The 16983-nt window shown below is 37.6% G+C and overlaps 1 protein-coding gene across 1 annotated transcript in view; it reads right to left on the bottom strand.

The window, feature by feature from the left end:
* Window positions 1–2081: 2081 nt before the first annotated feature.
* The window catches only part of BPNT2 (3'(2'), 5'-bisphosphate nucleotidase 2), a 33997-nt gene continuing 19095 nt past the window's right edge, over window positions 2082–16983 (bottom strand). The window contains exons 4-5 of the mRNA XM_062188477.1: window positions 8972–9133; window positions 2082–7702 (exon numbers count right to left, since the gene is read on the bottom strand). Coding sequence (XP_062044461.1) covers window positions 7431–7702; window positions 8972–9133 — 434 coding nt within the window. The 3' untranslated portion in view covers window positions 2082–7430. The remainder of the gene's footprint in view (window positions 7703–8971; window positions 9134–16983) is intronic.

Below are 16983 nucleotides of genomic sequence, written 5' to 3'. Positions count from 1 at the left end.
TCCTATAAATATGTACAATGATTTTTAATAAAAAATGTTTAATGTTTAAAATTAAAAAATATTTTTAAAAATGGCCTTGATATGTACCATGATCTTCAATAAAAACTGTAGTTGAGAAAAAAAATTAGTCGTATGACTCCTCCAGCATTTAAACAGGTCTTTTGTGCCTCTGTATGTACCAGTAGCCAGGAAAGGGAGGTTGTGTGTAGGAGTGCTAGTGAACTCCAGGATAGCAACACACACACATTCCCAGCTGGCACAGGGATCCTCTCCCCACCACCTTCATACTCAGCTCTGTCAAGGGGCAAATGTCCATCTACAAAGCAGACAAATACTTTTTCCGGAAACACTGAGGAAATTTAACAGAATTACAGAGAAACCATGTAGCCTCTGAAAAGATCAATTTATTTTGTGGCTTGAATATCTGTCCCCTGAATTCAAAGATTTAGCTCCCAACATCTTGAAGGGGTGGAAACTTAATCCAGTTATGGTGTTGAGTTAGCACTGGGGCTTTTGGGAAGTGATTAGATTGGATTGTTAGATTCCTGGTGGCCTTATGAGACCACACAGCCATACACACTGCCTGTCTCTTGCTGTATATCATGCTCTGTACCACTTTGTACCCCTTTGGAACTCTGACAGCAGGAGACTGAACCAATGGGACTGATGGGGCCCGCCTGGTCTTAGGCTGTGCACCTCGGGAACCATAGATAAATAAACTTCTTTCCTTTATCCGGCCAGCCAGTCTCAGGTATTTTATTATAGTAATTAAAATTTAGTACAATTTGTATCTAAGTAGGGCAACAGAAGAAAGATATTGTGGGCAACAAAGAGCAGCTGTCAACGGCAGTAGAGAGCCAATTCATTTGTCAGTGTCAGAATGAAAGTGTCTTGCTATTCTGAAACTTGCTCTATTGATCCTCAGAGGAAACCAAAATAAAAACTATCTTGAGAGATTGTATGATGTCCATTATCTGCAAAACTTGATTATCATTCTCATTTTATATTACTACCTCTCTACAATTTTTCTTTTGTTCTCATTTCCCTATCTCCATCTTGCTTTTAGCAATCTAACAAAGGGCTCAAATAATAGTTGTACTATTTGTCACGTAGATATCTGTTCTCAGATTACTTATGTACATTGAGAAGCCCACAAAATTGAGTTCAAAGCAGATGCATCCACAGAGACAGAACACAGGATACAGGGTACCAAGGGCTGGGGGTTGAGGAGAGAATGGGGAATCACTGTTTAAGATGTAGTTTCTGGGGCTGGCATTGTGACGTAGCAGGTAAATTTGCTGCCTGTGACGTCAGCATCCTGTACTGGCACCAGTTCAAGGACCGGCTGCTGCACTTCTGATCCAGCTCCCTATGAAAGGCCTGGGAAAGCAGCAGAGAATAGCCCAAATGCCTGTATCCTTATGAGAGACCCGGAGGGAGCTCGTGGTTCCGGGCTTCAGTCTGCTCCAGCCCTGGCCATTGCAGTTGTTTGAGTGAACTAGAGGATGGAAGATCCCTGTCTCTGGTCTCTTCCTCACTCTTTAACTCTGCCTTTCAAATACAATAAACCTTTTAGAAAAATAAATTTTAAAATGTTTCTTTTTGGAAAATGGGTAGTAGTAATGATTATACATCATGAATGTACTTAATACCAGTGAATTGTACATTAGAAAATGTTTAGAATAGGGGATGCCATCATGGTGCAACAGGTTACAACTCTGCTTCTTCTCTCCCCCCCCATCCCCTACTCCAGTGGCTCCGCTTACAATACATCTTCCTGCTAATGCTAACGTGCCCAGGAAGGCAGAAGATGGCCAAAGTCCATGGGCCCTTGTCATCCATGTGGGAGACCAGGACGGAGTTCCCGGCTTCTGGCTTCCACCTGGCTCAACATTGGCTGTTGCAGCTGTTTGGCAAGTGAACTGGAAACTGGATGATGTCTCTTGTCTTTCCCTCTCTATGTTGTTCTGCCTTTCAAGTATAACTTTTTTAAAAAAGAAAATGGTTATAATAGTAATTTTTTGTGTCAACATAATAAAAGGAACAGGGAAAAAAAAAAAGCAGATGCAGCACACCATCTCTCTCAGACATGACCAATTTATTCATAGAATTCAAATTGCATTTGGCAGTTTAACCAGGGTAGAGTTTGGGACAATTATGTTATTGTAAGCAATCACTATTTCTACAGTTAATTGACCAAGGGGTAGTACCGGAAGGAAAACAGAAATGTATCAAAAAAAAAAAAAAAGTGTGCGTGGTGATAATCACAAGATAAATATTTGCAAATGAAAGAAAAGAAACCACCAGCTCCCATAACTGAGGCATGAAACAGGATACTGCTAGTAGTCAACTTTCATGCAATTTAGTTCCACACACACTAAGCACCTAAGAAAACCAGGTCTAAGTAAGTATCGGGAACAGGGAAGAATCTAGTTTTATCGCTTTAAATGTATCCTGATTTCAATTTCTCTCATCTTTGTTGGCCTAAGAAAGGAACTCATAGGAAGTGGGGATAAGTTTGAAGAGGAACACAGACAGGAAACACAGTTTCATAGTTTTTTTTGTTTTAGAGTTTTGTTTATATACACGTGGAGCTGCTCAAAATTGCCATAGGGGAACAAAGAGGCCACATACGCCAGTGTTCATCATGGCAGAATAGGGTCTCTTCTGTTAGGCTTTTTTAGCCTAGTTTTGACTACTGCCAGCAGAGGGCATTAAAGGGTGGTTGGAAATTAAAAGTGTATGAGTGCTCCCTCTTTAATACAACATAAATGATGAAGAAGGCTATAACAGCTAATCTAGGGAAATAAGAGAAAATCGTTTTTGTAGGTTAAATGGTCTAATGATGCACTAGGCTTTTTTCCTATTTAAAAGAACACAGGGGGTGCAATTTATTCCTAGAGAAAAATTTACTATGTGTATATATAACATATACCTCAAAAATAATTTTAATGGACATACTAACCAAAAATCATTTTCTTTTTTATAATTCACACAAATTACATGAATTCTACCACTTCAGGAAATCCTTAAAAACACAATACATAAAAAGTTTTAATATTATTCATCATTAACTTATGAAAGTTTGGCTTACATTATCTCAAAGAAAAACTTATAGATCTCATTTTCCAACAAAATTATTTCACCACCCAACTTTAAAAAGAAAAAAAAAAAGTTAACCAATGGTCAATTGGAATGCATATTATCTGCCAGGCTTTGATGAAACAAAAAGACACAACTTACAAAATCATCACATCATAAAACCCAAACTTCATTTTGAAATACATAGCTTGATCTCCTTGCCCTTCCACACCCAGAATCCTCTACCCTCTTAGAAACTGTTTGTACACAACATATAGTATTTTTTAACAGTAATAAATAATTCATATATTGTCATGAATAAATACCAATTTTTTAAAATCAAAATGACTCTACATGACTAGGGGAAAAGGTACAGCATCACATACTGAAATGATTTATTTAAAAGTAAAATTTGTAAAGATGTGATCAATCCTGGTTTTATTCATTGAAATTAACAATCATGATATGGAGTATCATTTCAGACCTATTTACATCAAGACGCCAGTTCTTATAAAAATGTACTTTAGTTGAAAATGCTAGATTATGCAAAAATAATTTCATATCAATTTTATTTAATATTAATGAATTCCCAACTCTAATATTAAAAACATTAAAACAACTTAAATTTTAATGGCAAAAAGTTCCTATTTTCCCCACCTATTAAAAAAAGGTTTTGTTTTCCCTTATTAACATACAATGCCCTATTGTTAAGGCACAACTTTTTTTAAGATAAAAACAGAAATCATAGATTATGTTTACTTTACGCAAGGGTTACAAGACAAACTTTTTGTGGTCATATAAATAAATACATCTTAAATTCAACCAAGATCTAAAGTAAAAACGAAAATTCACTGTTTCTATCTAGAAGCAATCAACACACAGCCAAGACAGGCAGCTGCAGTTAGGATAACGCAAACAGTTCCTGTTTTAACCTGTAAGATTGTCTTACAAAGGACATCTCCAAGGTCTAATCCAAGACAGGAAAATTGGAGTTTCTTTTCTGCAGTGGCACTCCACCTTTTGCACTTGGGTTAATCAGAGATATGTCATCTTCAAAGCCTAAGTAAAGTCCAGATTTTGAATTTACACTGAGACAAGAAAGAGCAGGGTGCTGATGCTAAGGGTTAGGTCAGATGCCTCTTATCCTCCCTGGCCCCTGTGCCCAAGCTCCTCCATCTTCCTTCCCATCTCTTTCTTAGCCTTGGCCCAAACAACCCTCCTGGTGTGCAATTTACAAAATACTCAAGGGAAGGACTCAGCAAAGGAGAAGAATCTGCACAACTGCTACTTTAAACACGTAAATCAAGATGCTTTTGTAACTTCATTATACATTACAGACAATTCACTAGAATATTACTGGTTTCAGATGAAGACAGACTAAAATTGGGGTAAGGATACAATCACATACCAAAGACAAGTATGACCATCTTGTAGGCCCTTGTAAACTTAACTAAAATGGGGGATATAAATATGAAAACAAAAGAAAAAAAACAAATTTCCTCAAGCAGGCTTACCTATCCAACTCCAGTTTTTATATTTACATTCGTGAGAGATGCTTTGGAAAAAAAGCTTTGTAAAGACCAAAGTACTGGATTAAACTTGAAATGTAAAGGGTCGCTACTCTGAAGCCTATCTCCCTTCACAAGCTTTGAGAAGTCAGTCATCTAGCCATTTGCCAGGAACTTTATCAAGGCCTCAGTTCTACTTTAACATTTCAGCAGCCAATCACAAAGAAATGGTTACACGAAAGAATCTGGGGGTGAGCATACAGGCTGAGAAAGAGAAGAAATAAAAGAATATTAATGAGCAAGGGAGATGTTTGGAACAGGGTAGAGATGATGAAAAGGGACTAAAGACAGGGCACTCAATGGATACCAAGGTTACTGATGGCACTGCTTTTACGAAATGTGATGCAAAAAACTCAATTTCAAAGGAAAATTAATCCTCCAAATGAGAGCAAAGATGAATGAAAGGAAAAGGGAAGAGCAGAAATCGGGGTGGTGGGAGTTATTAGTAAACTGGACCTATTCTGCAGCTTTAGAAATAGTTTTATATAATTTTGGGAGGTATTATATGCCTCACTTACTCATGAAGGTGTTTTACTGGTATGTTCTGTCATAATGTCTCATATAAATAAATATAAATACTGTTTCCTGTACTTGAAATAATTCTGTAATGTTTACTGCCTCTTACAAATAAACAAAAATTTAAAAATGAAGTTTCTATAAAAGCGCTGATAAATCATTAATAACTAGACTATCCTAACAAATTGTAAAAATAAGTTATTTAACTCTCAGCCAATAGCTTAATTTTTGCACACAACACACATCCTTCACATATTTAGTTATACAGATTAATGAAATTAAAAATAAAGCCAAAGCAACCATGCTTGCTAATATGAACTATTTTTACCTCCACTAAATCATAAAATTTTAATATTAAAAAAACCCTTCCAATTAAATTCCATTTCCAACTTGCCAGTCTCATTTCCCTTTGATTGAACTACAATTAAAACAAATGCTTACACCACAGGACTTGGATAATGGAATCGTCTTTTGCTTTCTCTCCTGGGAAAAGGATTTCCTCATTTTGCTGCAAAATAGAAATGAGTTTCTTGATATTCTTTTCAAAAAACCCCATGCCTGTTTAGATATCAAGTGTTCTAACTACCCAAACTGAATGTTCAAAGGCCTATGTAACAAAGCCTCTGCCAATAACTAATTTGTGATCCTTTGCTAGCGACCAGAGGAAACCTTGGTATCATATTAACTTTAGTTCAATAACGGGGAACTGAAGGGCACTGGACAGTGTAACACACAAACCTAAAGTATGCACATGCTACCAAGCTAGAATGTGCACTCTTCAGTCAATTTTATTTCCACAACAGAAAAACAAATGGAAAGTCGTTTTAGGGTTCAAATAAAAAACAAACAAACAAACAAAAGAAATCATGAGAAATCCCTCTCCTTATCAGTGTATTAAGGAATATAAGGCCATTAAAGTCACAGAAAATAATGGCATTGATTTTATATGAAGTTTTCACATATCATATTGAGAGAAATCACACATCTCAATCAAAAATAGCTCATCAAGCTAAGTTCTCATTGCGGCAACACAGGAATATTTCATCATCTTTTTTTCCAGATTCTTCAGGGTGCACAGAAAAAAATTTCACAAGAAAGTAACTTTAATTTTCATTACTGTAATCTAAAGGAAAACTATGGAGTATCAAAAGTTACTACTTTGAGAGTTTCATTGGATCCTAAACATTTATTAGTAGTAAAAGCAACCATGGCAAAAGCAACTATACTCACTCCTGATAGACAATCTTCCACATACAAACCTGGCAATCTTTTAAAAAATTACTAAAACAAATTTTCTGAAAATAATAAAAGCTAGTTCAGTCCACATTATGTCAAATAACTTTCAATTATAATAGAATCATTTATAATCTTACAGTGTCTTATAGCATTATTTTACTCCTAATGAGAAAATGTACCAAAATTATAACCCTGAAACTTTAAACCAAACCTTCCAAGTTAAATACTAAATGCTGGTTAGGAGGGGAAGGATAGAATCATGCATCTTCCATAGGGAAAACAAAAACCTATAGCAAGATGGCAGAAATGTTGAGCCCATGGGTACAAATACATTTTTTCTTTAAAAAACAAAACACATACATACACACATACATAGAAATTATGATTACAATGGAAATCATCATGTCTATATTTTCTACAAGCTGGTGAATTTGTTATTAAAATTTCAAAGAAAAAATGATTTAAGCTTTTTCTATTTTAATCCATAGAAATATTCAGTAACAGATACAGCATTTGTTGTATATTAATGAATGTGTGGTCTCTTGTGCTTTCTATCCAAATTAGGAGTAAAAATCCGCAATTACCTTATTGTCAATGAGATATAATTGTAAGTTACATTAAACATCTACACAAAATCAATCCTTCCTTCAGCCCAATTCTGTATGAAAATACTGACAGAGTGAAGAATCATGATGTTGTGTGAAAATGGTGACTCAGAACAACATAGACTCAGCTATAGATTTTAATTCACAAATATATATATATTTATATATATATGCGCCTTGTGTATGACAACTGTACGAAAATAGTCTCAAAAATAAAGACAATACTTGAGACACGAAGCAACCCATTTTCCCTGATCTTTCATCCTATTATAGGGAAAATAAGTCTCTGATGCTTCATAAATACTTTAAAAAGTCCGAGATGGCCTTAACCATGCATAGTCTCCACATATCCCTTGATGCTTCCAGTGTGTTTCAGGCTAACCTTTTCCACTCTGGAAGAGTTGTACCCTGTAATCAGTTATGCTTATTTATGTCCTGTCTTCTCTAGATCTGGTAGTTTTCTGATCAGAGCCTGGTGGTTCATTCTGATGCTAGCAAGCAGTCCCCCTTCAATGCCGTCTGAACCGGTGTAACTAATTTCTTCACCATTCAGAGTGGTCATATGCCCCCCAAGGGCTTTTAAGATGGCATTGCCAGCACATATATCCCACTTTTTGATGTATGTCACATGGATATATAGATCGGCTTTTTCTTGATTCTGGTCAGGCACATCCAACAGTGCTAAAACTTTATAACCTGAAAGATAAACATAGGACTTAGGTTATTGCTCAAAAGAGCAGGAACTCACTGCAACTGCTTCCTAAGTTTAAAATTATTTCCATTTAAAAGCATTTTTTTACAAGTAACTGTAGAAACACTAAATTCAAGGAACAAAAATGTACTGCAAACTAACTTATTAAGCAAGTCTCAAGCATAAGCTATTATATGCCTATAATTTTATTTTAAAAATGTTATGGTTGTTTTATATGGAATGCCACATTCAGTGTGTGCCATTTTCTATGGAATGACATCTTATACAAAACTATGGAATGACATGTTATACAAAAGCTAGATATCAGTAAGTTTCACTAAAACCTCTAAGCAGGCCTGGGTTGAAATATGAGAGTAAAAATTAGTACTATCACCCTAATTACTTTTTATAATGCGGTAGGATTTAAACTTTTCCTTTTTTTTTTTTTTTTTAAATAAGGAAGGTAGATACATGCAATTTGCAATTTAAACTGCTGGGGCTAAAAGTTAATCATCGGCCAGTGCCGCGGCTCAACAGGCTAATCCTCCACCTTGCGGCGCCGGCACACGGGGTTCTAGTCCCGGTCGGGGCGCCTGATTCTGTCCCGGTTGCCCCTCTTCCAGGCCAGCACTCTGTTGTGGCCTGGGAGTGCAGTGGAGGATGGCCCAGGTCCTTGGGCCCTGCACCCGCATGGGAGACCAGGAGAAGCACCTGGCTCCTGGCTTCGGATCAGCGCGGTGTGCTGGCCGCAACGCGCCAGCTGCGGCGGCCATTGGAGGGTGAACCAACGGCAAAAGGAAAACCTTTCTCTCTGTCTCTCTCTCTCTCTCTGTCCACTCTGCCTGTCAAAAAAAAAAAAAAAAAAAAGTTAATCATCATTACTGCTCCCTTTTTTACTGTGCTGAAAGATGTTCTAGCACAAGTGTTTTCTGATTATAATTTGGTATTTACATGCAGTAAAACGCTTCTGACCACTTGAGTCAAACCCAGACCTTAGGTTGTTTTTGTATGGACAGATCTTCTCTAGTATTTGAGTATGGGAAATCACTGTTGTGAGATTGCTGAGTGTTTTTACTTCTTTTTTTTTTTTTTTTTCCTTTTTTCTGAAAAGATAATCAGTGTCACTGAAATTCCACCCCAGAGATTACCTACTTTGAAGTACACTATTTCTTTTCACTTTCTCCTTAAGCATGGGACAAACAGAACAGTCTCCTGACACAGCCGTGACCATGCCAGGAATACCATCTGGGAATCACCATGCAGCAGGAACATACCAGCACCACCAGCAGCGATAATTGTAGTCTGGTTTCCAAAAGTCTGAAGAGCAACTTGCTTGACCATCCCTGAATGGGAGCGAGACACAACAATCCTTGGCGTCTTCTCATTGTAGGAAGACCGGGCTTTTACATTTGAACCACCATCTACCATTGCCCAAGCTGAAAAGCAAATATAATAGCCATTAATAGTACTGAAGGTCTAAAATACAAGTTGTTCTTTTTGGAATTCAAAGTACCAAGTGACTGAAAACATGTCCTCGTTTACGGAATTATTTTTTCCAAAACAGAGAGTATTCCTTAATAAATATTCTGCACGATAACCTCTATCTCGAAGTCTGATCCTTGGGGAACCCAACATGTGGCATAAGCACAATGAACTTACCTGGATAATTCAAACTTTAAGTCTGTTTTTTTCCCTTTACTACCTCTACTTCAGATACACTCATGGCTTCTATTATGTGCCTATTGGCTCAATCTAAGTGGCTGTATAAACAATAACAACAAAAAAAGTTATATTTATATATCTTTTTTATCAGGGAATAGAAAAGGAAAAATAGAACAAAATTTTGCAAGGAAGAAGGAGACCCCAGAGATGGCTTGAGATGTTTTCCTGGATTTGGAAGTTTTCTTCACTATCAAACTAGACAACAAAACAAACAATTTAGAATTATTCCAATTAGATTGTCCTGGTAGCAGTCACTCACTATGGGATATAATATAATCCACTAACACTAGTCATGAAAGCAGGCACATCACCAGCTTATCCCTGGCTGCTGAAAAAAAGCTAAGCAGCATCTGGGTTTCTAAGTTGCCCAAGGATGAATCTCCTAGTCTCCTCTTATATCTCCTTCTGAAAATCATGTGCAGCAATAAGGAGAGCCAATGTACACACCCATGATCCACACCTACAGAGAAAGCAGGAGACAGAGGAAAACTAAACACAAATAGGTGAGAAAGGAGGGCAGGAAATACCACACACCAAGAAAAGAACAGGTGCTGACCCAGCGTGGGGATTACAGCATGGGCTTCACAGAGGTGCCCAGAGGTTGGAGAACTCTTAGCGGTGGGAAAACTCAGACAATATCAACCAAGATTTCTTCCCAGAAGGAAAAGGTCCCATCTAAAATGGGAACTACTGAAAGTAGGCCCAAAACTTGGCAAAGCATTCAGAGGCTTGGAGAAGACCTGGGATCAGAAGCATAGTCTTGAGAGCTAGCGTGGGCTAGGATTTAGCTGATGATACAGGCCATCCTTTGGGGTAAGGCAGCAACCAGAGCTAAAGAGAACAAAGGTTTGAAGCTTTGAGCCTTAGGGAAATGAGATTTGACCAAAGACAGAAGAAATCCGAAAGCAAAACAGGGTGTCTGATAATCAGATAAAGCCTTCCCCACACTAACAGAAAAGAATGCTCCTGAATGGTGAATTATCCAAATTCTCTTCCTGCTACCATGTAACAATCAATCCCCCAGTAATTGGCCCAAACAGGAAAAAGAAGTAAAAAGCTACAATGCCCGCTGAAAAATAGAAACATAAAATGCAGATTAAAACACTTCAGGATAGTCAAAAATTTCCACGAAGCCGAGGAAAACTATGAATTGCTCAAACAAATAAGCAGGGTGGATATTTGGTGCAGCAGTTAGGACATCTCTTGGGATGCCTGCATTCTATACCAAAGCCTGGCTCCACTCCTGATCCCAGCTTCCAGCTAAAGAACTCCCTGAAAGTAGAGGGCTGTGGTTCAAGTGGCTGGCCTTCTGTGATCCATGTGGGAAATCTGGATTGCGTTTCTGACTCCTCCCTCTGGCTTGGCCCAGCTCAGGCTGTTTTGTACATCTGAGGAGTAAACCAGCAGATAAAGGATATTTGTTTCTCTTTCTCCCTGTCTTCCTACCCCCTTCTCTCTCCTCTTTTTCTCTCCTCTCTATGTCCCTGCCTTTCAAATAAAAGAAAATTTTTAAATTAAAAAAAAAATAAAAATAAGCAATATGAAAGAAAGCAGCAAGACTTAGAAAAGTTGGCCAAATTTTATAGGAAGATGTGAAACAGGAATTCATATAACACAAAAAAAGAATTTAAAAAAAAGGACAAAATCACCGTAGACTTAGCACTAAATCACAGGACAAATCAAGGACAAAAGATCTGTTCAGAAGTAAAGCAAAGAGAAAAGTAAAAAGTGAAACAATTAAGCAGACAAAAGAAATCAGACAGAAAGTGATGGATATGCAAGCCAGTGAAAGGGTCAACATATGTATGTAAGCAGTTCCTGAAAAAGAAAATGAAATTTATATAGGGAACTAATCTTTACAATTACAGCTCAAGGAAATGTCCCTGTAATAAAAGAGGACCTAAATGTTTACATTGAGAGATATACTGGGTATCTGGGAATCTGTCCTAAATGTCAATTCTTGTATTCTTAACAGAAAAATTCTGATGTATCTCATAGTTTTCGCTATTTAAATTCTTTGCCATTTATTCTGTGCAAAAAAACTAACCATTCAGGTTGATATTGGCCTTTTTGCCAACAAGATTCAACACACACATATATGCAAATGCACACACCAGCTTAACAGTTTCTACAAGTTAATTAAGATAAAGGAGTGTACAGTGGGTTGAAGAGTGTCCTACTGAAATTCATGTCCACACAGGACCTCCGCAGTTGACCTCATTCAGAAATAGGGTTGTTGCATATGTAATTCGTCAAGTTGAGGTCACACTGAATTAGGGTGGACCCGAAATCCAATGACTGATATCCTTATAAAAACAGTACAAGAGATGAACATGTGAAGACAGAGGCACAAGAAACTGGAATAATGTGACCACAGACCAAGGAATGACAAGCATGTCTGGAGTGCTTTCTTTTCCTCTGTCTCCCTACCGCTCTGCCTTCCAAATAAATAAACAGTCTAGAGCCACCACAAACTGAGAGGAAAGGTTCTTCCCATAAGCCTACAGAAAGATCTCTCCGGATACCAGATTAAGATTCTGTTGTTTATGTCACGCACTGAGACACTAATACACGCACGCCAAAGACTATGTAATGAGCCAAGTTGTCTTTCAAGTTTCAAGACTCTCGAAAACAATTTTTAACGTGTACTCAGGTAGTATTTATGCCCATAAGCTAGGTATCCTGAAATGACTGATTAATCAGTTGGAGGGCAAGCTTTTGCTGAGAAAGCCTTAATAAAAGCACTGTTATTTGCATTGAATAAATCTGTGGATCTAAATGGAAATCAAAGATGGAACTAAATGGAAGAATGAAATGTGATGTCATCTCATGGTTGATTGCTATTTGTAAGAAGACACGATTTGATTGTTGCTTACAGTAAAGAATCAACAGATAATGTCAAAAGGAAAGGATTATACAACAGTATAAAAAGAAAGGATATAAAAAGTTAATGTGTTAATAAAAGTCAGCAATCAAAAGAACAAATTTAACTTCAAAATAACAACTGTATGCTGTTTGCATATATAAAAACCTTTAAATCATATGGATATTTTTTAAAAAAAGGTCTTCAGGGCTGGCGCTGTGGCGTAGCGGGTAAAGATGTCGCCTGCAGTGCTGCACTCCTATGTGTGCTGATTCTAGTCCCAGCTGCTCCTCCTTCGATACAGCTCTCTGCTATGGCCTGGGAAAGCAGCAGAAGACGGCCCAAGGACTTGGGCCCCTGCACCCGTGTAGGAGACTCAGAAGAAGCTCCTGGACCCTGGCTTTGGATGGGCGCAGCTCTGGCCATTGCAGCCAATTGGGGAGTGAACCAGTGGATGGAAGACCTCCCTCTCTCTCTCTCTCTCTGCCTCTCTCTAACTCTGCCTTCAAATAAATAAATCTTAAAAAAAAAAGCGGCAAACTCTTCTCTGAAAAAACATTTGTTTTCCCTAGAGGTGGTTTACATCCTATCTTCTTACTTTGAAAACTGGTAAATAATGGAAAAGAAGCATTTATACTGCCTTTTTAGAAGAAATAATGTTTCAAAATAAATTCATAACTCCATCTGATGTAGAAATTTTTCTACAGAACTTCATCTAATATACATAGAAAACACAACAGAATTAGAAAAATCTCATTATACAACATTTTTAATAGATCTTAGCACTATCTCATGAAAGGTTTCATAGAAAAAAGACTTCAAATGACACCAAAATATTTCTCCAGATTGCCTGCTGATAACAAGAAATCAAACAACTTATTCACTTGAAAGATTTGGTCATGACCACATTAACCATCTGAGTACCATTAATGAATGGTGAGACAAAGGTATTCTTGTATATGTCACATAACGCACTTCAGCAGGAAGTACATAATGCACACCTACACTGTATTCTTTTTTTTTTTTTAATTTTTTGACAGGCAGAGTGGACAGTGAGAGAGAGAGAGACAGAGAGAAAGGTCTTCCTTTTGCCGTTGGTTCACCTTCCAATGGCCGCCGCGGTAGGCGCGCTGCGGCCGGCGCACCGCACTGATCCGATGGCAGGAGCCAGGTGCCTATCCTGGTCTCCCATGGGGTGCAGGGCCCAAGCACTTGAGCCATCCTCCACTGCACTCCCTGGCCACAGCAGAGAGTTGGCCTGGAAGAGGGGCAGCCGGGACAGAACCGGCGCCCCGACCGGGACTAGAACCCGGTGTGCCAGCGCCGCAAGGCGGAGGATTAGCCTAGTGAGCCGCGGCGCCGGCCTACACTGTATTCTTGACAGAAAAATTCATAAACTCAATCCAATCAAAGCTTCAAATCTAATTTGCATATTTTAGGAAAAAGAGGATATAAAACGAATTAAATGATACCCTGAGGAAACAATCACACAAATCTAAAAGGCAGAACATTCCACAGGAGAAACAACCTATTCTCAAAATGTGAATCTCAAGAGAGGAAAAGGGGTCCTGCAGGATGTTCTAGATTAAGAAATTTAAAATAATCAAACAACTATAAGAAATCCTTGTGTCTTGGCAGCTCATGACAAGAGCCTCAGATGATTACTGACTTCATAAATAAGTGTGTCAATTGTTAACAACAGGAGTCACTGTGCATGTACTCCCCATGTAGGATCTCTGTCCTTAATGTTTTGTACTATGCTAACTAACGGTAAGTCTAGTCTTCAAACAGTACTTTATACTTTGTGTGTCTGTGTGGGTGTAAACTGTTCAACTTACTTGATGTATACTAAGTTGATAATTAAAAATGAATCTTGATGTGAATGGGATGAGAGAAGGAGTAAGAGATGGGATGGTTTGCGGGTGGGAGGGTGGTTATGGGGGGGGAAATCACTATAATCAAAAAGTTGTAGTTTCAAAATTTATACGTATTAAATAAAAGTTTTCTTAAAAAAATAAATTCTCTTCTAAAAAAAAGGGGGCTGGCACCGTGGCTCAGTAGGTTAATCCTCCCTCTGCAGAGCCAGCATCCCATATGGACGCTGGTTCTAGTCCCGGCTGCCCCTCTTCCAATCCAGCTCTCCGCTGTGGCCTGGGAAAGCAGTGGAAGATGGCCCGGGTGTTTGGGTCCCTGTTCCCGTGTAGGAGACCCGGAGGAAGCTCCTGGCTCCTGATCAGCGCAGCTCCGGCCGTTGCGGCCCTTTGGGGAGTGAACCATTGGACATTTTAAAGAGCAGCACAAATATAAAAACATCATCATCTGTTATAGCTAAAGAAATGTGAGATTATTCACAATAAAAGGTTTTTTTTTTTTCCTTTTGGAATGAGGAAGACAAAAAAACCGAGAAACCCTAACGTTGTTTATATATGTTCAAAATACAAGGTTTTACTAAGAAGTGAATTTACAATGCTTTATCTGTAGAGGTCAGTCTTGTGCAAGAAAATGAGTACCTAGATACTACTAGAATAATTTTTAGATAAGAATTACTAACTTAATGTTTTTGAAAATGTACTTCTTGTTATATAAACTCAATGCATTCATCTGTAACATCTGGATGGACAAAGTTATTTCAAGTGCCTAAAATAAAATTACCAATAGTATGTACTTAAATGACTACTGATGATGAGGTAAAAGTGGTAAGGTCAACAGCAGCCATAGAATGTGTTTATTTTATTGGTAAGATATGCTAAAAAAGCCAAGTGGAAATAAAAAGTAGCTGGCACACTGCTATACAAACTTGACACCATAATTTATTTTTAATAGCTATAAATTTCTACTAATACATTATACTTACTTTATACATTGTTTCTTAAATAGTACTGTTACTGTATAGAAAATGTCTTGAATTTATATACTACCTCATTAAAATACTAGTTGAGTATCTCTTGCTTCCAAGAATTTTAACTCAAGCAATTCATTCTAATTAAGTCTGAAAAGAATTTTGATCAGCTTTACTCCAATCACTGCCAACAACAATACTATTTAGTTCCTATTGTAGTCAAGCATAGCTAAATTCTGGTAAATATGCAATACTGTTCCACTGGTACTCTGCCAGCATCAATAGAGTCTGAATCTGCAAACAGTCCAAAAGGAGGGCACAAGGCAAACAAGTCTTCGATTCAGGGATGGAAGGTCCACCCACACAGACATTTATGGACCTACTTACTCTTTTAGAATGTTTGCTGACTAGCAAGCATTTGTATGTTCCAGCATACTAAGCAAGCAAGCTGCATCATAGAAAAATGGGCACTTTATTATTACCAACTTGGAAAGACATTTTTGGAAACAACTTGTTCCTGTTTATTTTAAAGTACATAGCCTAGAGTTACTGGGCACATATTATTACAGAATAAGGTATTTTAAAAATGGGCATTTTATTATCCTTATTCTGCCCCCTTCATATGATTAGATGTGGAAAAAAAGACTTAAATGATGTGAAATCTATTTGCCTGCCTAATATCAATTTCTTCTTCATTTCCTTCATCAAGTTTCTCAATTACCTTTGGAGTAGCTGGCTCCATTTGCCATGTGACATCCAGTCAATGAGATGATATAGATTTGATGGGTGAGCTTCAACTTATTCTTTTACCTTGGGAAAAAGTCATGATGGCTCCCTACCACTCACATGGTAGACCAGGATATGAGTCCTTGGCTCCTGGCTGGCACAGTCTTTTGGGAAGTAAACCAGTAAATGGGAGAGCACACATTTGTTCTCTCTCTCTCTCTTCCTCTCTCTTTTTCTTTCAAATACTTAAATAAAGTTAAAAAAAATTTTTCTGCTGGACCCATTTGCTGATCTAAAAAAAAAAGGATAACATCTCTCCCTGTCATGTAGCTATCAAAAACTTCAAATAAGAAAACATAAAATATTGCAAATTGTTGAATACTACACAAAAATTAAGAACTATGGAATTCTTATTATTAGGTAGTGTGATACACTAATCTGCATAAAATTCTTGGGGCTGATTCTGCCACTAATTTAGCTGGATGACTTTGGGAATGCACTAAGTTCCTCAATATCATTTTCTCATCTGTAAAGTGGAAGTACTAATTTTAAGTATGAGTTCCTCCCTCATAGGTGACACTGAGTTTAAAAGCAAAGCCATACTTCAATATCAACTTTACCCATTTTTCTTGAGTGACAGAAATCCTGAAGTTTAGTTTGCATGAGCCACTATTTCAACAAAGTCTACATTTCCTAGTGTCACTTGTGACTGAGTTCTACCTATGTTTTGATCAATGGACTGAAGTGATGCACATAAATTACAATTCAAATCCTTAGTGGAAATGACCTCCATGTCTCCCTTTCTACCCTCTCAATTGGTAGAATACAGATGAAGTGCTGAGCCATCCTTAATAGTACAAAGAGGGAAGAAAGAGCACAGCAAAGAACCTGCATGCCTGGGGGTCAGGGAGTTGACCTGGGCGGCTAACATATAGGAAAGAGAAATAAACTATTTTGTTCAACTTCTTATACATTGATATACATTACAATCAGCTTAAATTACCAGCCTACCCTGTACCCTAACTCTGCAAGATCAAAGGAAAACATGTGAAAATAACCCATAAGTCATAAAAAGAATTATATGCATATAATTTTTTTTTTAAAGATTTCATTTATTTGAGAGGTAGAGCTACAGT

This window comes from Lepus europaeus, chromosome 4, assembly GCF_033115175.1.
Source record: "Lepus europaeus isolate LE1 chromosome 4, mLepTim1.pri, whole genome shotgun sequence".
Classification (NCBI taxonomy): domain Eukaryota; kingdom Metazoa; phylum Chordata; class Mammalia; order Lagomorpha; family Leporidae; genus Lepus; species Lepus europaeus.
Note: the sequence above shows the minus strand (reverse complement) of the source record. Positions and strands in the feature narration are given on the sequence as shown.